Raw genomic sequence first — 26,043 nt, 5'->3', positions numbered from 1 at the left:
TCCCTAAATTTAACTTCATCATAGGTATATATATGAGAAAACATAGTACGTATGGGGTTTGGTACTATCCACGGTTTCAGGGATCCATTGGGGGTCTTGGAATGTATCACCCCCTGGATAAGGAGGGACTACTATAAATTCAATCATATAATATGTGATCTTTTGTTGTCTAGCTTATTTCACTTACCCTGTTTATTTATGTGGTAACTGTATCAGTTTTGTTAATTTTTATTGCCAAATAGTGCTCTATAAGTATACCATATTCTCTATTCACTAATTACAGAACATTTGAGTTTCCAGTTTTTTAGCTATTATAAATGGTATACATTTGCATGTAAGCCTTTATATAGAAATGTGTCTTGTCTTTTCTTTTTTCCTTTCTTTCTTTGATATATTCCTAATAATAAAATTGCTAGATCATAAATTTGCATTTAACTTTTTCAGAAACTATTTTCTAGAGTGGCTGCACAATTACAGATTCCTACCAGTTGAAGGTTCTAGTAGTTTCTCTCCATCCTCACTAAAACTTTTTAATATCTGTCTTTTCAATTATAGCCATTCTAGAGGATATGAAGTAGTATATCTTATTGTGATTTTAATTTGTATTTCTGTGATGTTTAACATTTCTCAGTGTGCTTATTGACCATTACTGTATCTTCATTGGTGAAACATTATTCAAATTTTTGTCCATTTTTAAAAATTTTGTAATTTGTCTTTTTATTATTGAGTTGTAAGAGTTTTAAGTTTCTTTTGAGGTGAATAAGTTTTTAATTTTGTTAACATGTAGTTTATCAAAATTTCCTTCTAGTGTTGTTTTAGATAAATCATTGTCTGACTCAAGGTCATGAATACTTTGTCCTATTTTTTTTCCTAAATTTATGCCTTTAGTTTCTTCTGTCTTTAGCTCTATCTCTGATCTGTTTTAAGATCAGTTTTATGTATGATGGGTCAGAGACTAAACTCATTTTTTAATTAATTTAACTAGCACTATTGGTTGAAAAAGCTATCCTTTTCCTATTGAATTGTTTTGGCATCTTTGACAAGTCAATGGGTCAGAAATACGAGGATTTATTTCTGGACTTTCACTTCTGTTTCACTCATGTGTATTATCTGTTCTTATGCCAGTACCACACTGTCTTGATTACTATAGTTTTATAGTAAGTTTTGAGGTAGGGAAATGTAACTCTTCCAATATTATTATTCCTTTTTAAGATTGTTTTGGGTATTTTAACTTGCTTTTCAATATAAATTTTGTGGTCACCTTGTCAATTCCTGCAGAAGGCTTGCTCAGATTTAGATGGAGATTGTGTTGAAATTATAGATCGATTTTAGGGAGAATTATCATCTATTTTAACAATATTGAATCTTCCAGTCTATGTAAATAGGCTGATTCTCTATTCATTTGGATCTTTTACAGTTTCTTCCAGTAGTGTCTTATACTTTTCACAGTTTAAGATTTGCGATTCTTTTATTAAATTTATTACTAGGTATTTTATTGTTTTCAATGCTATTGCAAATGGGTTCACAATTTAAAAAAATATTTAAATTCAAAAAAAATTTAAATTCAGTTTGCCAGCGTATAGTATAACACCCAGTGCGTAGCTCATCTTTTGCCTTCCTTAGTGCCTGTCACCAGTTACCCCATCCCCCCACCCACCTCCCCTTCCACAACCCTTTGTTTGTTTCCCAAAGTTAGGAGTCTCTCATGGTTTGCCTTTCTCTCTAATTTTTTCCCCATCAGTTTCTCTCCTTTCCTTATGGTCCCTTTCACTATGTCTTATGTTCCACGTATGAGTAAAACCATATGATAATTGTCTTTCTCTGATTGACTTATTTCACTCAGCATAATATCCTCCAGTTCCATCCATGTCGAAATAAATGGTATATATTCATCCTTTGTGATGGCTGAGAAATATTCCATTCTGTGTGTGTGTGTGTGTGTGTGTGTGTGTGTGTGTGTGTGTGTGTATACACACACCACATCTTCTTTATCCATTCATCTAAGGACATTGTGGCTTGTTCCACAGTTTGGCTATTGTGGACATTGCTGCTATGAACATTGGGGTGCAGGTGTCCTGTTGTTTCACTACATCTGTATCTTTGGGGTGAATACCCAGTAGTGCAGTTGCTGGGCCTTAGAGTAGCTCTATTTTTAACTTCTTAAGGAACCTCTACACTGCTTTCCAGAGTGGTTGCACCAGCTTGCATTCCCACCAACAGCGCAAGAGGGTTCCCCTTTCTCCGCATGCTTGCCAACATTTGTTGTTTCCGGTCTTGTTAGTCACTCTCACTGGTGTAAAGGGGTATCTCATTGTGGTTTTGATTTATATTTCTCTGATGGCAAGTGATGTGAAGCATTTTTTCATGTGCTTGTTGGCCGTGTATAGGTCTTTGGAGAAATGTCTGTTCATGTCTTCTGCCCATTTCATGCCTGGATTGTTTGTTTCTTGGGTGTTAAGTTTGATACATTCTTTATAGATCTTGGATACTAGCGATTTATCTGATATGTCATCTGCAAATATCTTCTATAGGTTACCTTTTAGTTTTTTTGACTGTTTCCTCTGTTGTGCAGAAGCTTTTTATCTTGAAGTCCCAATAGTTCATTTTTGCTTTTGTTTCCCTTGCTTTCATAGATGTGTCTTGCAAGAAGTTGCTGTGGCCAAGTTCAAAGAGCTTGTTGCCGGTGTTCTCCTCTAGGATTTTGATGGATTATTGTCTCACATTTAGATTTTTCAACCATTTTGAGTTTATCTTTGTGTATGGTGTAAGAGAATGGTCCGGTTTCATTCTTTTGCATGTGGCTGTCCAATTGCCCAACACCATTTATTGAAGAGACTGTCTTTTTTCCATTGGATATTCTTTCCTGCTGTGTTGAAGATGAGTTGATCATAGAGTTGAGGCTTCATTTCTGGGTTTTCTGTTCCATTGATCTTTGCATCTGTTTTTGTGCCAGTACCATACAGCTTTGTATGATCTTGATCACAGCTTTGTAATACAGTGTGAAGTCAGGTATAGTAATGCCCCCAGCTTTAGTTTTCTTTTTCAACATTCCTCTATTTGGAGTCTTTTCTGGTTCCATATAAATCTTAGGCTTATTTGTTTCAACTCTGTGAAGAAAGTCCATGGTATTTTGATAGGGATTGCATTGAATATGTAAATTGCTCTGGTAGCATAGACATTTTCACAATATTTATTCTTCCAGTCCATGAACATGGAATGCTTTTCCATCTCTTTGTGTCTTTTTCGATTTCTTTCATAAGTGTTCTGTAGATTTGGGAGAATAGATCCTTTACCTCTTTGGTTAGGTTTATTCCTAAGTATCTTATGGTTTTGAGTGCAATTGTAAATGGAATTGATTCCCTAATTTCTCTTTCTTTAGTCTCGTTGTTAGTGAATAGAAATGTAACTGATTTCTGTGCACTGATTTCTGTGATCTTGCCACCTTGCTAAATTGCTATATGAGTTGTAGCAATTTTTGGGTAGAGTCTTTTGTGTTTTCTATATACAGTATCATGTCATCTGCAAGAGGGAGAGTTTGAGGACTTCTTTGCCCATTTGAATGCCTTTTCTTTCTTTCTGTTGTCTGATTGCTGAGGCTAGGACTTTTTAGTACTATGTTGAATAACAGTGGCGAGAGTGGGCATCCCTGTCATGTTTCTGACCTTAGGGGAAAAGCTCTGTTTTTCCCCATTGAGAATGATACTCACTGTGGGCTTTTCATAAATGGTTTTATGATCTTGAGATATGTTCCCTCTGTCTTTACACTTTGAAGAATTTTAATCAGGAATGCATACTGTATTTTGTCAGATGCTTTAGAGAAAGCATCTGTTGAGAGGATCATATGGTTTTCTTTTATTGATGTGATCTACCACACTGATTGTTTTACAAATGTCGAACCCACCCTTGCATCCCAGAGATACGTCTCGCTTGGTCTTGGTGAATAGTCATCTTAATGTACTGTTGGATCCTATTGGTTGGTATCTTGGTGAGAATTTTTGCATCCATTTTCATCAGGGATACTGGTTTGTAATTCTCTTTTTTGGTGAGGTCTTTGGTTTTGGGATCAAGGCAATGGCTGCCTCAATAGAATGAGCTTGGAAGTATTCCTTCCATTTCTATCCTTTGAAATAGCTTTAGTAGGATAGGTATTATTTCTTCTTTAAATGTTTGGTAGAATCCCCCTGGGAAGACATCTGGCCCTGGACTTTTGTTTCTTAGGAGGTTTTTGATGATTGCTTCAGTTTCCTCACTTTAGATTTTCTATTTCTTCCTGTTTCAGTTTTGATAATTTGTAGGTTTTGAGGAATGCATCCGTTTCTTCCAGATTGCCAAATTTGTTGGCATATAGTTGCTCATAATACATTTTTAAAATTGTTTGTATTTCTTTGGCATTGGTTGTGATCACTCCTCTTTCATTCATGCTTTTGAGTCTTTTTTCTTTTTTCTTTTTTAATATTTTATTTATTTATTCACGAGAGATACAGAGAGGCAGAGACATAGGCAGAGAGAGAAGCAGGCTCCTTGTAGGAAGCCTGATGGGGGACTCAATCCCAGGAACCCAGTATCACGACCTGAGCCGAAGGCAGACACTCTGTCACTGAGCCACCCAGGTGTTCCTCTCTTTTCTTTTTAATAAATTTGGCTAGAGGTTTATCTAATTAATTCATCCAGAGACCAGCTGATGCTTTCATTGATCTGTTCTACATTTCTCTTGGTCTCTAATTCATTGAGTTATGCTCTAATCTTTATTATTTCTCTTCTTCTGTTTGGTTTAGAATTTGTTTGCTCTTCTTTGTACAGGTCCTTTAGGTATAAGGTTAGCTTGTATATTTGAAATTTTTCCTGTTTTTCGATGGAGGCTTGTATTGAGATATATTTCTCTCTTACATGACTACCTTTGCTGTATCCCGAAGATTTTGAACAGTTGTGCTTTCATTTTCATTAGTTCCGTGAATCTTTTTAATTCTTCTCTAATTTCCTGGTTGATCTATTCATCTTTTAGTAGGATGCTCTTTAAACTCCTAAGTGTTTGAATTCATTCCAGATTTCTTCCTGTGATTGAGTTCTAGTTTCGAAGCATTGTGGTCTGAAAATATGTGGGGAATAATCCCAGTCTTTTGGTATTGGTTGAGACCTGTTTTGTGACCCAGTATATGGTGTATTCTGGAGAAAGTTCCCTGTGCACTTGAGAAGAATGTGTATTCAGTTGCATTAGGATGGAATGTTCTGTGAAATGCATTTGGTCCAGTGTGTCATTCAGAGCCCTTGTTTCTTTGGTGATGTTCTGCTTAGAAGCTCTGTCCTTTGCCTAGAGTATCATGTTGAAATTTCCTACTTAATGTATTATTATCTATGCATCTCTTAACATTATTAGTTGGTTGATATACTTGGCTGCTCCCACATTAGGGGCATAAATATTCATCATTTTTAGGTCTTCTTGTTGGATAGACCCGTTTAGTATGCTACAGTGTCCCTCTTCATCTCTTATTACAGTATTTGGTTTACAATCTAATTTATCTAATCTGAGGATTGCTACCCCAGCTTTCTTTTGAAAGCCATTTGAATGATAAATGGTTCTCTACCCCTTCATTTTCTGTCTGTATGTGTCCTTAGGTCTAAAATTAGTCTCTTGTAGACAGCATTTGGATGGGTCTTACTTTTTTATCCAGTCTAATACCCTGTGTTTTTTGTTTGGATCATTTAGCCCATTTAAGTTCAGAGTAACTATTGAAAGATATGAATTTAGATATGAATTTGAAAGATATGAATTCATAGTATTACTTATACAGCCTCTGTTTTTGCACATTGTTTCCTTGGCCTTCCTCCTTCACTTATAGGGTCCCCCTTAATATTTCTTGCAGAGCTTGTTTGGTGATCACATACTCTTTCAGTTTCTGTCTATCCTGGAAGCTCCCTATCTCTCCTTTTATTCTGAATGACAGCCTTTCTATATAAAGTATTCTTGGCTGCATGTTTTTATTGTTTAGTACGCTGAATATATCATGCTAGCCCTTTCTGGCCTGCCAGGTCTCTGTGGATAGGTCTGCTGTTAATCTGATATTTCTCCCCATATAAGTTAGAAATCTTGTCTCGAGCTGCTTTTAGGATTTTCTCTTTATTTCTGAAATTTGCAAGCTTCACTATTATATGTCATGGTGTTGGTCAGTTTTTGTTGATTTTGTGTGTCGAGGGGGTCTTCTGTATCTCTTAGATACGAATGCCTCTTTTCTTCCTCAGATTAGGGAAGTTCTTAGCTGTGATTTGTTCAAATACACTTTGTGGACCTCTCTCTCCATACTCTGGAATCCAAGAAGACGAATATTATTCCTTCTCAGACTGTCACTTATTTTCCAGAATCTCTCCTCATGGGCTCTTAATTGTTTTTCCCTTTTTCCTCAGCATCCTTCCTTTCCATCAGTTTGTCTTCTATGTCACTCACTCTCTCTTTTATTTCATTAACTTTGGCTGTTAGAGCATCCAGGTTTTTTATTTTTATTAAAAAAAAATTTTTTTTTAAGATTTTATTTATTCATAAGAGACACACAGAGAGAGGCAGAGATATAGCCAGAGGGAGAAGCAGGCTCCCTGCAAGGAGCCCGATTTGGGACTTGATCCTGGCCCCAGAATCATGCCCTGAGCTGAAGGTAGATACTCAATCACTGAGATACGCAGGCATCCCTAGAGTATCCAGGTTAGACTGAATTTCAGTTAAAGTATTTTTAATTTTGGTCTGATTAGATCTCAGTTCTGTAGTAAGAGAATCTCTAGAGTCATGCATTTTCCAGAGCCACCAATAATTTTATAATTGTAATCCTGAATTGTATCTCTGACATTTTACTTAAATCCATATCCATTAGATCTGTGGCAGAGACTATTACTTCTGGTTCTTTCTTTTGTGGTGAATTCTTCCTTCTAGTCATTTTGTTCAGTACAGAATGGCTGTAGGAGTGGGCAGAGTCAAGAACATCAGCCACGACCTAAGTAAAATACACCCTAGACAATTCCAAAGAGGTCAAGGACCAGAAAACAAAAAGGCCATGAAAGTGAAAAACAAACAAAAAAAGTAAAAATTTATAAAGGTGGGGAAGGAAGTGGTGGGGGAGAGAATATAGTCTCAAGTGGGCCAAGAAGGTGATCTACTTGGTTTTGAATGTATTTTGTTCCATATTTTAGAAAGTACTAAATTCTGAAATTATAAAGCGAAACACAATAAAACCCCAAAACTTTTATATCTACAAAGATTAAATTGAATACATTGAAAGGAAGCCAAAAATGAAGGATGTATCTATGACATGAATGTCAAAAAGGAAAAAACTTAAAAGGGAAGAATTGATAAAATATTATAGTTAAGACAGGAAAAAAGAAAATATTGGAAATTTTTAACCTGAAAGATAAGTGAATTATAAGGAAAAAAACCTTGAAATCTGTATAATACTATTTTCCCTCAGTCCTGGAGTTTCCCAGTGCTGCTTGATCAGTAGACTTGCTATTCCCCTGTTCTTCCAGCTGTTCTTTTGGGGGATGGGCCTGCTATGCTAATTCTTAAGTGTCTGTGCCTGGGCAGAGATGCCCCACCCCTTGCCAGGTAGCTGGGCTCCTCCTGAGCTGTTTATCCTGTGAGACCTTTGTTCTCTAGAAGCCGTGCCTCTCCAGGGTGAAAGAAAAAAAGCTGGCGGTTGACAGATCTCCAGCCAGCAGTCTCTTAGCGCACACTGGCTCAGATCCTCCTTGGAAAGCTTGTGGGCACTGATTCCTACAATTTGGAGAGTTCTGGGAGAGGCATTGCCATCTTGTGCGCTTCCCAGCTCTGCCTCTCCTAGAGGGAACGTCGATAGCCCACTTCTGTCTGCTGCCAGACCCTGGGGCAGAGAGCGCTCACCCACTGGAGTGTGCATCTGCTCTGCCTCTCCTAGGTGCCCGTGGAGGGTTGCTGTGTTCCAGTCCTTTACTGGGACTTAGGACAACATCAGTCCCACCATCTGACCTCAGTTTATGGTTTATGGTACAAGTTGAGCTTTCTCCCTGGCACCTTCGTTCATTCTGTGTCTCTGGGAATATTGAGACTTCACTGCCCCTCCTGCGATTCTGCTCTCTTTCACTACTGAGCATTTTTCAGGCAGGAAGACTTGGGAACAAATTTCTAAAGGTCCTGATTGTGCACTGTATGGCTGTCCTGCAGCCAGCTTATATTATAAAGGCTCCCCTTCCGCTTTTCTCCACACTCCTACCTTGTAAGAAGGAATCACTTTTTTTCTTTCTGTAGCATTCCAGCTGTTCTTTTTTTACATCTCAGGTTGAATTTATAGATGTTCAGGATGGTTTGAAAGTTATCTAGCTAAATTTGGTGGACCAGATGAAACTTAGATCCTTACTCTTCAGCCATCTTGCCTCCTCTCTAGGTTCACAGTTTTTAAATTTTTTTTCATTTCTAGTATAAAGAAATACAGTTGAATTTTATAAATCCCATGTTCTGTAACTGTATTGAAATAGTTTTTCTAATAATTTTTTGTGAATTCCTTAGTATTTCCTATATCAGTGGCATCTTCTCCATCAAGGACAGTTTTAATTCTTCCAGTCTCATTGTACTTTTTCTTGCCTGATTTCACTAGCTAGAACAATACATTATTGAATAGAAGTGGTGAGAGCAATACTTGCCTTGTTTTTAGTCTTTGTGGGGAAAGCATTCAGATTTTCATCATTAACTATGATGCAACCTTAGGATCTTCTCATTAAATTTTTGGTAGTGCCCTTTATCAGTTTGAGGATCTTCCCTTTTCCTAATTTGTTAAAAGTTCATATCATGAGTGGAGATGGGCACCTTTTCTATGTTTATTGAGATTCTTTTTTCTTTTTTGTATTAATATATGATGTATTATATTGTTTTACAAATTTAAGCCCATCCTTGCATTCCTAGAATAAATCCCACTTGATCCTGGTATATAATCCTCTTTAATATGTTACTGGATTTGGTTTGTAATATTTTGTTGACGTTATTGTGATCTCTACCCATGAGGGATGTTAATTAGTAGGTTTCTTTTCGTACGATTTGTCTGGCTTTGGTGTCAGTTTAAAATTAGCTTCCTAGGATTAGTCAGGATGTGTTCCTTCTTCCTCTTTTCTGCAAGAGTTTGTGAAAGATTGTTTTTCCTGTTTTAAGTGTTTGGCAAAATTTACTAACAAAAAGTTTTTCTTTGGGAAGACTTTTTTTTTTTTTTAAGATTTTATTTATTTATTCATGAGACACAGAGAGAGAGGCAGATACATGGGCAGAGGGTGAAGCAGACTCCCTGTGGGTAGCCTGATGCAGGACTGGATCCCAGGAACCAGTGATCACAACCTGAGCCAAAGGCAGGTGCTCAACCCCTGAGCTACCCTGGTGCCCCACGACTAGATTTCTGATTCAGTTTTCTTTACATGTTATGTTTTTACCTTTTTGTCATATTTTCTTTTTCATCTTGAGTCGTTCTCAGTAATTTTTGCCTTTTTCACTATTGTGTTTTATCTAAGTTGTAAGCGTAAAGTTGTTTATGTTATCCTTTTATAATCCTTTGTGTAAAGTTAGTAGTCGTGTCTTTTGACTCTGATTTTCGTGATTTGTGTCTCTTTTTTTTTTCTTTGCTTCCTTCGTCAAACTAGTGAAAGGTTTCTATCTTTTTGATCTTCTTGGACTAGGTGCCTTCAACAATAGAGATTTTATTCTGAGCACTCTTGAGGCTAAAAATTCAAGATGAAAGGGCCAGCAGGGTTTTTTCCTGGTGAAAGCTCTCTTCTTGGTTTGTAGATGGATGCCTTCTCACTGAGTGATATGGTCTTTACTCTGAGCATGTGCAGAGAGAGATTTTTCTTGTTTCTTCTCTTGTAAGGATACCTGTTTTATTGGATTAAGACTACCCATTTAACTTTAATTACTTCTTAAAGGGCCTGTCTCTAAATGCAGTCGCATTGGTAGTTAGGGATTGGATGTATGAATTTGGAAGAGATAAAATTAAGTCTATAATAAATTTCATGGTTCCAAAACATTTCTACATATAATTTTCTAAAATCTGTACCAGATGTCCTAAGAATCTCCATTGCTGATAGGAATTTCTAAGGTTTTTTTTTGGCGGGGGGGCGGGTGGATTTTATTTATTTATTCATGAGAGAGAGAGACACAGGCAGAGGGAGAAGCAGGCTCCATGCAAGGAGCCTGATGTGGGACTCAAACGCGGGAATCCGGGATCACGCCCTCAGCCAAAGGCAGATGCTCAACTGCTGAGCCACCCAGGCATCCCTGTAAGTGATTCTATGCAACCAGATAGGGTTCAGCCCTGGGATTGAGGAAACACTCATTAAGAAATCCCTAGCTACAGATGATTAAGTGCTTATTAATTTTTGCTGTTACAGACAATGCTGCAGTGAACAAACACTGTTGTGTTTGTGTATTTCTCTATGCTTATGTCATTGCTTCAGGACAAATACTTATAGATATAATTTTTGAGTTAAAGTCTATACTGCACTGTCCTCCAGAAAATTTTAATGCTATACCAAATGTGGGAGAAAAAGGTAAACCATATCAAATTCTAACTAAAGTTATGATGTTTGCATTTGAGTCAGAGAGAGTATAAAACTCTTGTGTAGTATTCCTTGTTAGTAAATGCATCTGATTTTTGACATTCCAAAATCTTTTTTCATTCTATTTTCTATAGAAATATCCAGTGTTAAGTGATAGAAATGAAAATAAAGAACTTTTACAAAAATGGTTTTTAGATGGAAAATGTTTTGTAAATTATTTCATATTTTTTATACTTCATAATTTTGATGAAAGTCTTATCTCACTCATTTGAATGCCAGCTTTACTGTACATGAAAGTTGGCATTTCAAAGAGCTGCTGTCATGTGTGTTTTTGTTTGGTTCTTTGAAAGCTGAAGTATCTAGGTAAATGCTACAAGAGAAATACATTGTGATGCAAGGACATGGTTCTCATGCCTAATGAGTGGTATCTTAGGAAGGTAGGAAATACCGTTGGACATCTTAGGCTGAAGATGAAATCAACCCTCTCAATTGAAAGGTTTTATCGGGTTTGTACAGTGGATGGATAAAGTTTAAAAATAAATTGCTTTAAGATATTTTATAGTTTTGAAGTTCTAATGAAATTGTTTGAATGCAAAAATATATCACCTTTTATGTAAACCCCCACGTAAGCTAGAGTGAGTACTGTATGTTTACTGAATTGAATATAAGATAAATTTTCTTGTATTCTATTAAATAAGAAATGTATAAAAGTGTTCAGAGTGTCGGAGCCAAAATTTTACATTATTTCTACTCATATTTGACAGTGTTGCCCTGAAATTTATTTAAACAGGTTTTTCTTTGTCCAGAGGTACTGTTATGGGAATTAAATTGAAAAGTTTATGTTGTAAGTGAAATGCAATAATTATGTGTAGTTAAATAAACGAAGAACTTGGATGAAGGTTGTGGTATCCCCTTGCTAAGACCAACATAGTTTAAAGAACAGTAATGATAGGGTTTGAAATAATAATTTTGTGATTTTTTTTTTTTCATTCCTAGAAACGGCGACTTGAACATAGTAAAAATGTAAATACAGAAAAGCTAAGAGCTCCTGTTATTTGTGTACTTGGACATGTGGACACAGGGAAGACAAAAATTCTAGATAAAGTAAGAAAGTATTGTTAGCCTCGATATAACTTTTTAAGTTAAGTGAATTATACCTTGTAAAAAACTAATAGAAACCAAAGCACATACAGGTAGTTCTTTTACATTAAATAGGTTGCTACTTTCTTAATGCTTTTGCTGCTTTTTATATTTTGAAATACAATTCTCAATCTGCTGTCTTATCCTAGCTTCGTCACACACATGTACAAGATGGTGAAGCAGGTGGTATTACTCAACAAATTGGGGCCACCAATGTTCCCCTTGAAGCTATTAATGAACAGACTAAGATGATTAAAAATGTAAGTATACTCTATTTGGTGTGTTTTAATCTCTAACAGAAATAAAGGAATAAATTATTTCAGATGTAGAAAATAAAGAATATTATAAAGATCCATATGTTTCCTATTCATAATTAACACTTGTGCCACTTTGTTGGATTTTCCTTTAGGTTTTTTTTTTAACAAAAAACATTAGATGTTATAGGAGCCCTCACTTTTCATTTCCTTTCCTCTTGCTCCCAAAGGCAATTGCTATTTTGAAGTTAGAGTATATTGTACCCCTGCATGTTTTAACACTTTTACTGTAGATTTCCATGTTGAAAAACTTTTCTTCCTCCACCCTTTTTTCTTCTATCAAATTGATTGTATTTTCTTTATCTCTCTAATGTTTTCTACGTTGAAGATACTCAGTTTAATTATCCAAAATATAACACAATAAAGAAAATCCTATAAGCTTAAGGTAAAGCTTAATGAGTCATAAAGCAAACACTTTTATGGTCACCTATGTTAGGAGATAGAACCTTGGCCTTTACCTCAGAAGACCTCTATTATGTCCCTTTCCAATCAAAACACTCTTCTTCTACTTAGGAGGAGCTTTTAAAGTATCTCTACCTTTTAATGTGTTAGAGGTTGCAAGCCCATCATCCATATTTATTTATTGAATTATATCTACAGAGAAACTACTTAGTCTATTGTTTGGTTACTCAGGACAGTATGTATAGTGAAGGTAGAATAAATGCCTGATCCTCTACTTTTATTTACCAGCTTTAAAATAAAGAGTGGTTTGGTTTTGTCTTATTATAAGCTCCTGGGTTTAAACATACTTACTGTTTTAATTCACTTATTCATCTGGTGAGATAGTCTCCTCTTTGTCCAGGGATTGACTCCTGAGTCTTTTTTGATTCAGTTTTAGTAGTCTTTGGTTGCATCCATGCTGTTTGATGGAGCAGGATATTTTAGGCTCATCTTATACATAACTTGCCTCTAGGCTTGGAACTGAGCCTTGTAAAACTTCCCTAGTTCCATTATCACAGAGCAGGTGAAATAAGCAAGTTTGGAACTGAGAAGTAACAAAACAGTTAACTGACACCCAGAGCATAAATTATTACATACTAATGCCTCCCTCTTCTTTCTTTGTTTTTAATTATTTTAAGAGAAAGGGTCTACAAGTTTGTCTCTAATTTGTGGAGGGTTTTGTTTTTTTGTTTGAGATTATGTTTTATGAAGCTTGTTTTCTGGTAGATTCCTATGGAAAGAAGAAGAGGAGTAATATTCTTTGAGTTTTTGAATATCCCATAGTTACTTTGTGGCTTTCTTCCTGGAAAGTCAGTTGGCTACATAGAAAACCCTTATTCACGTTTTCTTTCCTTAAATGTCTTAACTGTTACTCTAGTTTCTTCTCACATAAAATATTGCCTATCAAGTTTGATCATAAGTTGGTTTTCATCTTTTAGAAGTAGTGTGGTCTTTCTGCATCTTGGCTTTGATTGTTTTGGATTATTTTTCCAATTATATGGAAATTTTCCAGTTCCATTTCAGTATGTTTAAAAATCTTTATTTTAGGACAGTTTTCTTGAATTAGTTTTTCAAATTCACAATTTAAAATTTATCTTCTAAATTTATAATTTATCTGGTATTTCTATGAGTTAGTCATTGGGGATTTTATATCAGCTTTTTCTGCCGCTTGCCAGAATTTGAAATCTGGTGTTACTTTAGGTCTGTATTAAAGTTTTCAGGATAACTTTTATATGAGAATTATATTGTTTGTATTCCAGACACTGAAGTGGAAGTAATTACAGTGATCAGTGAATGTTGATTTAAGATCATCAGAATACAAATATGAGATGTTTTACATTTGAATCATTTTGACCTAGATCAGGAGATAAGATTTTGAAAAACCATTTGAAGATTGAGAAAAAGTATAGATAAGCAAGTAAAAAAAAAAGTGTGTAAGAATTTTGTTGGTCAATACCACTCTTTAGGTTAAAAGAGAAAGTCATTATTGGGCATATTATAATTTTTTTTCCATTCATTAAAGAACTTTGTCCAGAAAATCAAATGCTTATGATGTTATTTAAATAAAGCAGTCTTTCTTTAATATTTTAGGTTGATGTAGCAAATTTTCTTTAAAACATACTTTGAGATATTTTTCAAAGTTAGAATTGGTTTAAAGTTGGACCAGATATATTTTTCAGGTAGTCAGAATTTCTTCTTGCTTGTCACCTTTTATTTTATTTTTTTTTAAGATTTTATTTATTTATTGGAGACAGACAGAGAGAGAGAGAGAGAGAGAGAGAGAGAGAGAGAAACACAGGCAGAGGGAGAAGCAGGCTCCATGCAGGGAGCCTGACCTTGGACTCGATCCCGGGTCTCCAGGATCACGCCCTGGGCTGAAGGTGGCGCTAAACTGCTAAGCCACGGGGGCTGCCCACCTGTCACCTTTTTATAGATAAGCACTCCTGCATGGCTGCTGTCATTTGTTACTTATTGATAATCTCAAAATTGGGATATACCATGGTTTTATGACTTTAACAAAGAGAATGTTTTCTCATTTCATATTCCCCCCCCTGCAAACTCCTTTTGATTAATGAAAATATTGACTGTTGTGCTTTGCTAGTTGATTCACTGACTGTTGAAAACCATTTATTTAGAGAAGGAAGTGGTGATGTTTTTCAGTTTCCATGGCAGAATAATTGTTTTTATAAAGAAATTGCCATTGTTTTGACTTCCTTAATTAAGCTCTCCACTTTTCCCCATCTTTCCTAGTTTGATAGAGAGAACGTACGAATTCCAGGAATGCTCATTATTGATACTCCTGGGCATGAGTCTTTCAGGTAAGAGCAACTTGGGTTATTTGTCATCAAGCAGACTGCTAGAAACCATTAAGTCTTAAAGTTCAGTGAGTGAGAAAGTCTGATTACTTAATTTTAGGGTAGTATTTTAAAATCTGTAGTCTAAACTACCAATCATTATATGTGCCTTACTGAATAAGTAGTAATTTATTTGGATACTTGTTTTTTATGGATATCTTTTCTCTTTTGAAAGACTAAGTCCTAATAAATACTTGGTCTGTCTTCTGTGAAACCCATTATATGTGGAACTTATTCTGTTGTCTCTTGGCTATATTCCTTAGCACAAAAAACTTGGCCAGTACAATTTGCAGAAATAATGGAGTAACTTCTGGAACTAACTTATTCCAGCTGATGTCAGTTCACTGTCTGATAAGCATTTGACAAGTTAAGGACTAACAGCTTTTAAATTTTAATGCATGCACTTCATTTTGCTTTTTTGAATCAGATTTTACAAAAAATTAATTACTTGTTTCTTTAGGTAAAAGTAATTTCAAGATTTTCTATTTATGCATTTTTTCCTCTTTTCAACAGTAATCTGAGAAACAGAGGAAGTTCTCTTTGTGATATTGCTATTTTAGTTGTTGACATTATGCATGGTTTGGAGCCCCAGACAATTGAATCTATTAATCTTCTGAAATCTAAAAAATGTCCCTTCATTGTTGCACTCAATAAGGTAAGCCCCCCTGAAGAATTAAATGTGAATACATGCTTCTTAAATTTTTGTGATTAAACAAATGTGTCATAGTATAACTTTCATATAAGAATATGTACTCAGGCTAAGTTCAATGTATTTTATACATACATATAACCACCACCATCAGAATATAGATCATCTCCATATTCCCAGAATGTTCATTCATGTTCCTTATTAGTAAGCCTACCCCCTTTTCAACTCCAAGAACTATAGTCTATTACTATAGACTAATTTTGTCTGCTTTATATTTTCATAATAATGAAATTATGTAGTGTGTACTCTTTTGGGCCTGGCATTTTCTTCTACTCTTGTTATTTTATATTTATCCGTGTTGCATATACCATTGTTGGTTCCTTTTCACTGATGAGTGATAGTTCATCATCTTGATTAATACTACACACTGAAGAAATTGTGGGTTGATTCTACTTTAGGTTATTAACAAAGCAGCTATCAACATTCCTACACATCTTTGGGTTGAAATTTACTTACTTTGAGTAAATATTTAAAAAGAAAGTTGGTGGTTCAAGTAAGTTGTATATGTTCTATTTAATGAGAAAATGACATTTTCTCAAAGAGTTTATACGATTTTATATTTTAAGATTTCAATTCTGCACATTCTTGGCAACATCTGTTTTACATACAGCAAGTGTAATAAGTGTGTAATACTAAATTTTATTGTGGTTTAATTTGCATTTCTTTGATGCCTAATGGCCTCAAAAATCTTTTCATGCATTTACCACTCTTTGTGAAGTAACTATTTTAAAATCTCATTATTTTTACTGGATTGTTGTCTTACTATTGAATTTAAGAGTTCTTTATTGTTGATATAAGTCCTTTGTCAGTGGTTTGTATTGTGGGTACATACTTGTAGTCAAGGACTTGGGTTTTCATTTTCTTAGTGATGTGTTTTGAAAAGCACAGATTTCTAATTTTGGTGAAGTCCAGTGTATGAGAAATTTTTTTTATAATTTGTGCTTTTTAGATTCTCTGTAAGTAATCTTTAACCACCCCAATTTATGAAAAAATTTTCAGTGTTTCTAGATATTTAACAATTAAGTCTGTGGTATTTTCAGTTAATTTTTGTGCATGGTAGAAATGTGATAACCACCACTTTGTTCTGCTTATGAACTGTTTCTACTTGTTTGCTTGTTTTAGTTTTGTTTTCTTTTTAATTCCACCTTATTAGTGAAATCATATAGTATTTGTCTTTCTCTGTCAGGCTAATTTCACTTAGCATAATATCCTCTGGGTCTATCAGTATTGTAAATGACAAGCTCTCATTCATTTTTATGGCTGAGTAATACTCCAGAGTGTGTGTGTGTGTGTGTGTGTGTGTGTGTACACATATGTACCACATCTTTATCCATTTAACTATCAGTGATCACTTAGGTTGCTTCCATATCCTGGCTATTGTAAATAATGATGCAATAAACATAGGGGTGCGTCTTCTCTTTTAATTAATGTTTTCATTTTCTTTAGATAAATATCTAGTAGTGGGATTACTCGATCATGATGGTATTTCTATTTTTAATATTTTGAGGAGTCTCCATACTGTTTTTCACATTGATTGGTTGTACCAATTTACATTCCCACCAATAAGTGCACCAGAGTTCCCTTTCCTGCACATCCTCACCAACACTTATTATTTATTGTCTTTTTTAAACTAGCCACTCTGACTTTATAATAAGGTGACGTTTCATTGTGGTTTTATTTCCCTGATGATTAGTGACATTGAGCATCTTTTCATGTGTCCGTTAGCCATCTCTGTGTCTTTGGAGAAATGTCTAGGTTCTCTGCCCATTGTTTTATTTGGATCATTTGTGTTTTGCGGTGTTGCTGTGTATATGTTCTTTATATATGCCTGATATTAACTCTTTATTGGATATATCCTTTGCAGATATCTTCTGTCATTCAGTAGATTGTGTTTTTGTTTTGTTGATGGGTTTCCATCACTTTACAAAACGTTTTTATTTTGGTGTAGTCCCAATGGTTTATTTCTGTTTACCTTGCCTTTGGAGACACTTGGGTGTCTGACTTTTGGTTTCAGCCTAGGTTGTGATTTCAGGGTTGTGAAATTGAGCCCCACATCAGGCTCTGTGCCCCTCTGCCCCTCCTGCTCATGCTCACTCTGTTTCAAATAAATAAATAAATGAATCTTAAAAACAAAAAAAGGAAACGAAAAATATTGCTATAGTCAATGTCAGAGAAATTACTGTGTTCTTTTCTAGGAGTTTTATGGTTTCAGGTCTTACGTTTAGGTCTTTATTACATTTTGAGTTTATTTTGTGTATGATGTTAGAAAGTGGTTCAGTTTTACTCTTTTACATGTAGTTGTCCAGATTTCCTAGCATGATTTATTTAAGAGACTGTCTTTTCCCCATTGTATATTCCTTTCTCCTTTGTAATAGATAGACCCTATAAGCATTGGTTTATTTCTGGGCTCTCCGTTCCGTTGAATTGTGTCTGTTTTTTGTGCCAATATCACTGTTTTCATTGCTGTAGTTTTGTAACATTGCTTGAAATCCAAGATTGTGCTAACTCCAGCTTTGTTTTTTGTTTTGTTTTGTTTTGTTTTTCCAAGAATGCTTTAGCTATTTGGAGCCTTTCTGATTCTGTACACATTTTTAGGATTATTGGTTGCAGTTCTGTGAAAATTGCTATTGGTACTTTTTTTTTTTTTAATTTTTTTTTTTTTTTTTGCTATTGGTACTTTGATAGGGATTGCATTGAATCTGTAAATTGCTTTGGGTAGAATGAACATTATAACAGTATTCTTCCATCCATGAGTGTGGTATATCTTTCCATTTGTTTGTGTCATTTTCCCGTTACAAGTGTCCTAGAGTTTTCAGAGTACCAGTTTTTCACCTTCTGGGTTAAATTTGTTCCTAGATACTTTTTATTCTTTCTGGTACAACTGTAAATGGGATGATTTTCTTGCCTTTCTCCTACTTATTTATTAGTGTATAGAAATGCAAGAGATTTTTGTATGTTAATTTTGTATTCCCCAACTTTACTGAATTCATGCATTCTAATAATTTTTTTTTAGCAGAATCTCTGTATATTATCCTGTCGTGCACTAACAGTGATGGTTTTATCCCTTTCTTACCAATTTGGGTGCCTTTTATTTCTTGTGTGTCTGCTACTATTGGGACTTCCTGTGTTATATTGAATAAAAGTGGCAAGAATGGACATTCTTGCTCTGTTCCTGATCTTAGAGGAAAAGCTTTCAGTTTTTCACCATTGAGTATGATGTTAGCTGTGGGTTTGTTATATATGGCCTTTATCATGTTGAGGTATGTTCCCTCTAAACCCACTTTGTTGAGTTTTTATCATGAACAGATGTTGGTGTTTGTCAGATGCATTTTCTGAACCTGTTGAGATGATTTTATGACTTTTGTCCTTTATTTTGTTCATGTGGTGCATCACCTTGACTGATTTTGGATATTGAACCATCTTTGCATCCCCAGAATAAATCCCACTTGATTGTGGTGAATGATCATTTTCAATGTATTGTTGAATTTGGCTTGCTAATATTTTGTTGAGGACTTTTGCATCTGTGTTCATCAGAGGCATTAGCCTGTAGTTTTCTTTCTTTTTTTTTGTTTTTTTGTTTTTTTTGGTAGTGTCTTTGTCTTGTTTTGGAATTCGGTTAATACTGGCATCATGGAATGTATTTGGAAATTATCCTTCCTTATCTGTTTTTGGAATAATACAAGAGGAAAATTGGTATTAACTATTCTTTAAATGTTAGGTAGAGGGATCTCTGGGTAGCTTAGCGGTTTAGCACCTGCGTTTGGCCCAGGGCGTGATCCTGGAGACCCAGGATCGAGTCCCACATCGGGCTCCCTGTATGGAGCCTGCTTCACCCTCTGCCTGTGTCTCTGCCTCTCTCTCTTTGTGTCTCTCATGAATAAATAAATAAATAAAATCTTTAAAGAATAAAATAAATGTTAGGTAGAATTCACCTGTGAAGCCATTTGGTTTCAGAAGTCCTAGACTTTTGTGTGTTGGGATTGTTTTGATTATTGGTTCAATTTTGTTACTGGTAACTGGTCTGTTTGGGTTTTGTTTTATTGATTTTCTGGTTTATTCATTTCTTCTAAGTTGTTAAAGTTGTTGGTATATAATTTTTTTTGAAGATTTGAGAGAGAGAGAGAGAGCGCGAGCGAGCACCAGCAGGGGGAGGGGCAGAGGGAGAAGTAGACTCTCCACTAAGCAGGGGCCTTGATCCCAGGATTCGGGGATCGTGACCTGAGCTGAAGGCAGATGCTTAATGGATTAAGTCATCCAATTGCCCCTGCATATTATTTTTATGTAACAGTTTCATGGTCCTTTGTATTTCTGTGGTGTCAGTTACTTGTTTCTGATTTTGAGTCCTCTTTTTTTCTCAAAGAGTCTAAAGGTTTATTAATTTTTGTTTCTTTCCAAAAAACTATCTCTTGGTTCCACTGATCTATTGTTTTTATAGTCTTTTTCATTTATTTATTCTCTGAATGTATTATTCTCTTCCTTTTACTAACTTTAGGCTTTTTTGTTGTTGTTGTCTTCCCCCAGTCCCTTTAAGTATAAGGTTAGATTGTTTTTTTGAGATTTTTCTTTCTTGAGATAAGCCTGAATTGCTATGAGTTTTTTCTTATAACTGTTTTCACTGTATCACAAAGATTTTGGATTGTTGTATTTTCATTTTTATTTGTCTCAAGGTGTTTTTTTAAATTTCCTCTTTGAATACTTCATTGACCCACTGGTTGTTCAGTACCATGTTGTTTAGCCCTCACGTTTTTTCCGGTTTTTCCCTTGTCATTTATTTATTTTTTTATTCTGTTTTGGTTGGAAAGGATTGATGTGATTTCATTCTTAAGTTTATTGAAACTTGTTTTGTGACCTAATGATCTTTCCTTGAGTTTTTATCATGAAGAATGTTCATGTGCACTTGAAAAGAATGTAGTCTTTTGTTTCACGGCATGTACTGTTAAGTCCATTTGGTCAGATGTGTCATTACACTTTATTTTTATTGATTTTTTTTTTTATACCTGGATGATCTATCCATAGAGATAAATGGGGTATTAAAGCCCCTTACTATTCTTGTATTACTTGCAGTTTTTCCCTTTATGTCTGTTAATAATGGCTTTATGTATTTAGATGCTCTTTTAGGTGCGTAAGTATTTACAGTTGTAGTATCATCTTATTGGATTGATTTCTTTATTATGTAGCGCCATTCTTTGTCTCTTGTAAAAATCTTTGTGTGTGTGTGTGGTTTTTTTTTTTTTTTTTTTTTAAGATTTAGTTATTCATGAGAGACATAGGCAGAGGGAAGAGCAGGCTCCCCACAGGAAGCCCAATGTGATACTCAATCCCAGGTCCCTAGAACCACGTGCAGAGTTTTACAAAGGCAGACACTTAACCACTGAGCCACCCAGGCGCCCCAGTAGTCTTTGTTTTAAAGTCTTTTGTCTGATTTAAGCATTGCTGCCCCGCGTTTTGTTTTGTTGTTGTTGTTGTTTTCATTTCCACTTCCATTCACGTTGTATAGCTTTTTCTTTCCCTTCTCTTTCACTCTGCATGTGTTTTTAGGGCTAAGGTGGGTTTCTGGTAAGCAGCAAATAAATGGGTTCTATTTTCTTAACCATTGTGTCACCCTTTGTTTTTTTGAAAGGAGCATTCAGACCATTTACATTTAAAGTAATTATGAATAGGTATGTACTTATTGCCATTTTGTCAATTGCTTTCTGGTTGTTTTTGTAGTTCTCTTTTCCTTTCTTCTCTTGTTCTTTTTTTTTGTGATTAATGGTTTTCTTTAGTGTCACAATTGGAGCTCTTTTGTATGTCTATTACGGTTTTGGTTTGTTGTTACCATGAATTTCATCTATAACATCCAAAGTATATAGTAGTCTATATTAACTTGGTGGTCACACTCATTTGAACATAGTCCAGAAGAACTTCATTTTTATTTTATTTGAGAGAGAGAGACAGAGACAGAGAGAGAGAAGCAGGGTCCATGCTGGCAGCCCGACATGGGATTCGATCCCGGGTCTCCAGGATCACACCCCGGGCTGAAGGTGGCACTAAACCGCCAAGCCACCGGGGCTGCCCGCCTTTTCTTTTCCACCTACAGAAATCTCTTTGGCATTTCTTGTAAGGCTGGTATAGTGGTGAAGAAGTCCTTTAACTTTTCATTTGCCTGGAAAACTTTTTTTTTCTTTTTAAGATTTTATTTAACTACAGAGAAAGAGTGCAAGCATGATGGCAGGAGGGCAGAGGGAGAAGCAAGGAGCCCAACATGGGGCTGGATCCCAGGACCCTGAGATCTTGACCTGAGCCAAAGAGAGATGCTTAACCAGCACTTAACCAGCCTAGCCACCCAGGCACCCCTGTCTGGGAAACTCTGTCCTTCAATTCTGAATGATCTTGCTGGGTATAATGTTCTTGGTTGTAGTTCTTTTCTGCTCCTTTGTGGCCTGCAAATTTCTGCTGAAAAATCAGCTGATAGTAGTAGCCTTATAAGATTCTTTTGCATATAACTAGTTGTTTCTTTTGTTGCTTTTAAAACTCCTTCTTTTTCATCTTTTATATATTAACTATGTGTTACAATATGGACCACCTTGGGGTCATCTTGTTTGGAACTTTGCGTGCTTCCTGGACCTGGATGTTTGTTTCCTTCTAAGGGCTAGGGAAGTTTTCAGGTATTACTTCCTGAAGTAAGTTTTCTGTCCCTTTCTGTCCTCTCCTTATGGGATCTCTATAAAGAGAATGTTTGTTTGCCTGATAGTAGATAGATCTCTTATCTATCCTCATTTTTTAATTCTTTGTATTTTTCTGTTCAGTTTTGGTGCTTTCCATTTCCCTGTTTTCTAGATCACTAAATAATTCTTATGCATCCTTAAATCTGTTGATTCTCTCTAATGTATTTTTTAAAATATTTATTTATTTGAGAGGGAGAGAGACTATGCACACAGCAGGGGGGAGGGGCAGAGGGAGAGGGAAAAGCAGACCCCTTGCTGAGTAGGGAGCCTGATGCAGGACTCAGTCCTAGGGCTCTGGTATAGTGACCTGAGCCAAAGGCATATGGCTAACCAGCTGAGCCATCAAGGTGCCCTTCTATTGTATTTTCATTCTAGTTATTATATTTTTCAACTCTGATTTTTTAAAAAATGTTTTCTATGTCTTTTTTGAAGTTCTGAGTTCATTCATGGTTCTCTCCAGTACGGTTAGCATCTTCATTACCATTAATTGGAATTCTTTATCAGGCATATTGCTCACCTCCATTTCATTTAATTCTTTCTGAGGTTTTTGTCTCGTTCTTTTGTTTGGCATATATTCATTTGTCATTTTGTTTTGATTTCTTCCTCTGTTTGTATGAATTAGGTGGAACAGCTATTTTCCTTAACTAGAGGGAATGATCTTGTGTACGGGTTCCTGTGCTTATTGAATTTGGGTGGCTGGCTAGAACTGTGGTGTTCATGAGCTGTGGGTCTTGGCATACTCCCATGTTGGGGCTACCCCGGTATGATAATCAGAACTGAAGTGCATTCAAGCTAGGTATTCCTGCAGTTCTCCACCCAGAGGACAGCACAACTGGAGGTGAAATGGGTGAAAGCTAGGGTGTCCCAGGACTATCTTTTCAGAGGGTACCCTAGCATCACAGAGCTGAAGTGGATGTTAGACACAGGATTCTGGGGCTCTCTGCAGAGAGTACTCTGATGGGACAGCTGAAACTGAGTGGGCACAGGCTGGGACAGTCCTGCACTAACGGCACCCAGGGAGTACAGCTGAACCTGAAGTACAAGCAAGCTAGGGGTCTTCCACGGCTCCCCATGTGGGGGCACCCCAGTAGGGTGGCTGAAGCCAAGGTGGGTGTGGGCAAGGGTGTTCTTGGGTATTCTGTGCAAGAAGTTCTCTGGCGATTTGTCTGGAGTCTAAGCTGATATGGGGTGGGAGCATGTTACCGGATTCTGAGATGCTCTATACCAGAGGTGCCCTGGCAAGTTGTCTGGATCTGAGGTGGTGTGGTCTTGGAGTGTTCTAGGGTGTTTTGTTTGTGTCACCTTGACAAGACTGCTGGAACTGTAGTGTGGGCTGGCCAAGCATGTCCTGGTATGCATTGCACTGTAACTACCTTGATGGGATGGCTTGGGCTAGTGTGGGCTAGGGATTCTGGGCTCATTGAGGTGTTAGGCCAGCTAGAATGCCTGGACCATGCCTCTGTTTGTGCTGTCAGGGTGGAGGGGAATGTAGACTGGCACTAGACAGTTCCTCTTGACATTACTGGGAGAGGGTTTCAGCAGTTCCCTCTGCTGTTAGGCAAGGTTCTAGAACTGATTTATGTTCTAATTGTCCTTTCAAGCCATAGTTTTTTTTTGTTTTTTTTTTTTTTTTTCTGTACCTCAGGGTAGACAAACCTGCTCACAGTCCCTCAATACTGTCCCTCCATTCAGCAGTTCGCAGTGTTGTGGATGGGGGTTCTCTTTGTTTAGTGTCTTGGTCTGTTTTGCCGTTCTCCATGTGGTCTTTGTTTGTAGAAGCTGTTTAGTCAGCTCTTAGTTCTTCAGGATGAATTGCTCTGTAAATAGGTTAGATTTGGTGTATCCATTGAGGTGGTGAGTTCATTGTCTTCCTATATCTTGTCATCTTGGACCAGAAGTTCTCCATTGAATTATTTTTGAATCTTTGTTGAAAATTAATTAAGCCATGCATATAATATATGTCCCTTTTTGGTATTTATCTTCTCTCTCCCACTGACCTTATGCCACTACTACCCTATCTTGATTATTATAGTTTTATAGTAATGTCTTGGAAGCAGATAGTGGTCATTTAACTTTTTGTTTCTCAAAATTGTTTTGGTTATTTTAGGGTCCTTGAATTTTCATATAAAGTTTGGGATCTTCCTCTTAGTTTTTACAGAAAGCCTTCTAGAATTTTGATTTGAATTGTAGATGAATTCTGTAAGAACTGACATTTTATCAAAATTGAGTCCTCTGATAAGTGAACATGATATTTCTACATTTACTTAATTATTTTCTTTTGGTGATATTTGGTGTCCATGTGTTAGACATATTTTTCTAAATTTATCTCATAGTATGCCATGGTTTTGGTGCTATTGTAAATACCATTTTAAAATTTTAAATTTCTAGTTTTAAATTTATATAGGAACATATTTGAGTTTTATGTATTCATTTTTAATTTTGTGATCTTATTAAATTCACTGATTAGGCCTACTAGCTTCTTTTGTAGATCATGTGGGATTTTCCATCTATACAATTATATTATCTGCAAATAGCTATTTTATTTTTTCCCTTCATGTGTGTGCTCTGTAAATTTTCCCCTTCCTTACTGCTCTAACTTCTAGAACAATGTTGAAGAGAAATAATGACAGACACTTTGCTTTCTGCTCCATCTTGGGGGAAGTCCTTGGTCTTCCACCAGTTATATATAATGTCAGCCGTAGGTTATTTAAAGTGCTATTTGTGGTTTTTTTAAGTCATGAGTTTTGATTTTTGTCAGATGGCTCTTCTCCATCTCTTGAGATATTTATGTGGCTTTTCCTCTTCCATAAGATGAACTAATGTTGCTGTTTTGAGGGGACTTTACTTTTTATTATCAAGACTTTATTATTATTATTTTTAGAGCCATTTAACATTTACAGCAATTTTGAAGAGAAGGTACATACATTCCCACATACCTTTCCTCCCCCAGAAACAGTCTCCCCCATTTTCTGTACACTCCCTCCCATACCAGGGTGTGATATGTTATAATTGATGAAAATTCATTGACTTATAATCAACCAAAGTCCATAGTTTACTTCTTGGTGTTGTACATTCTATGGGTTTAGACAAATGTATAATGACCTGTATCCATCATTTTGGTGTCATAAAGTATTATCACGACCTTGAAAATCTTACTGCTCTGCTGTTTGTTCTCCCACCTCCCAGTCCCCCCTAAAGATCCTTGATCTTTTTACTATCTGCATAGTTTTGCCTTTTCCAGAGTGTCATATAGTTGGGATTGTACAGCGTTCTGGAATAAGGTTTATCAGATCACCTTCTTTCACTTAAAAATAGGAATTAAACTTTCCTCTATGTGTTTTCATGGCTTCATGGCTCTTTTTTTTTTTTTTTTTTTTTTACTTTTAGCTCATTCATTTTGTTTAATAATTCCATTGTCTGGATGCACTACAGTTTTATTGATTCATCCATTGAAGGGCATCTTGGTTGCTTGCAAGTTTGGCAGTTAGTATTGAAGCTGCTGTAAACCTCTGTTTACAGAGGTGCGGATTTGTGCATGGACATGTTTTTTAGCTCCTCTGGGTAAATACCCAGGAGTGTGATGGTGGATTGTATGGTAAGCATGTTTAGTTTTGCAAGAAACTGCTGAACTTTTCTCAAGTGGTTGTAAGTGTAATTGCAAGCCTACCAGCAACGAATAAGAATTCCTGTTGCTCTACATCTTGACCAGCATTTGGTATTGTGTTTTGGACTACATCTAATAGGTATATTGTGGTATTCATTGTTGTTTTAATATGTTTCCTGAAGATGTTCTCTTGAGATGTGGAATGTCTTTTCACGTGCTTATT

General features: G+C 35.9%; 1 protein-coding gene across 2 annotated transcripts in view; it reads left to right on the top strand.

Moving 5' to 3' along the window:
• The window catches only part of EIF5B (eukaryotic translation initiation factor 5B), a 99,255-nt gene that overhangs the window by 58,815 nt on the left and 14,397 nt on the right, over window positions 1-26,043 (top strand). For both annotated transcript variants that reach the window (XM_041756215.1, XM_041756214.1), the window contains exons 11-14: window positions 11,548-11,655; window positions 11,841-11,951; window positions 14,697-14,764; window positions 15,314-15,455. In XM_041756215.1, the coding sequence (XP_041612149.1) occupies window positions 11,548-11,655; window positions 11,841-11,951; window positions 14,697-14,764; window positions 15,314-15,455 (429 nt within the window). The remainder of the gene's footprint in view (window positions 1-11,547; window positions 11,656-11,840; window positions 11,952-14,696; window positions 14,765-15,313; window positions 15,456-26,043) is intronic.

This window comes from Vulpes lagopus, chromosome 5 (genome assembly GCF_018345385.1).
Source record: "Vulpes lagopus strain Blue_001 chromosome 5, ASM1834538v1, whole genome shotgun sequence".
Classification (NCBI taxonomy): domain Eukaryota; kingdom Metazoa; phylum Chordata; class Mammalia; order Carnivora; family Canidae; genus Vulpes; species Vulpes lagopus.
This window is presented reverse-complemented; position numbering and strand designations above follow the sequence as displayed.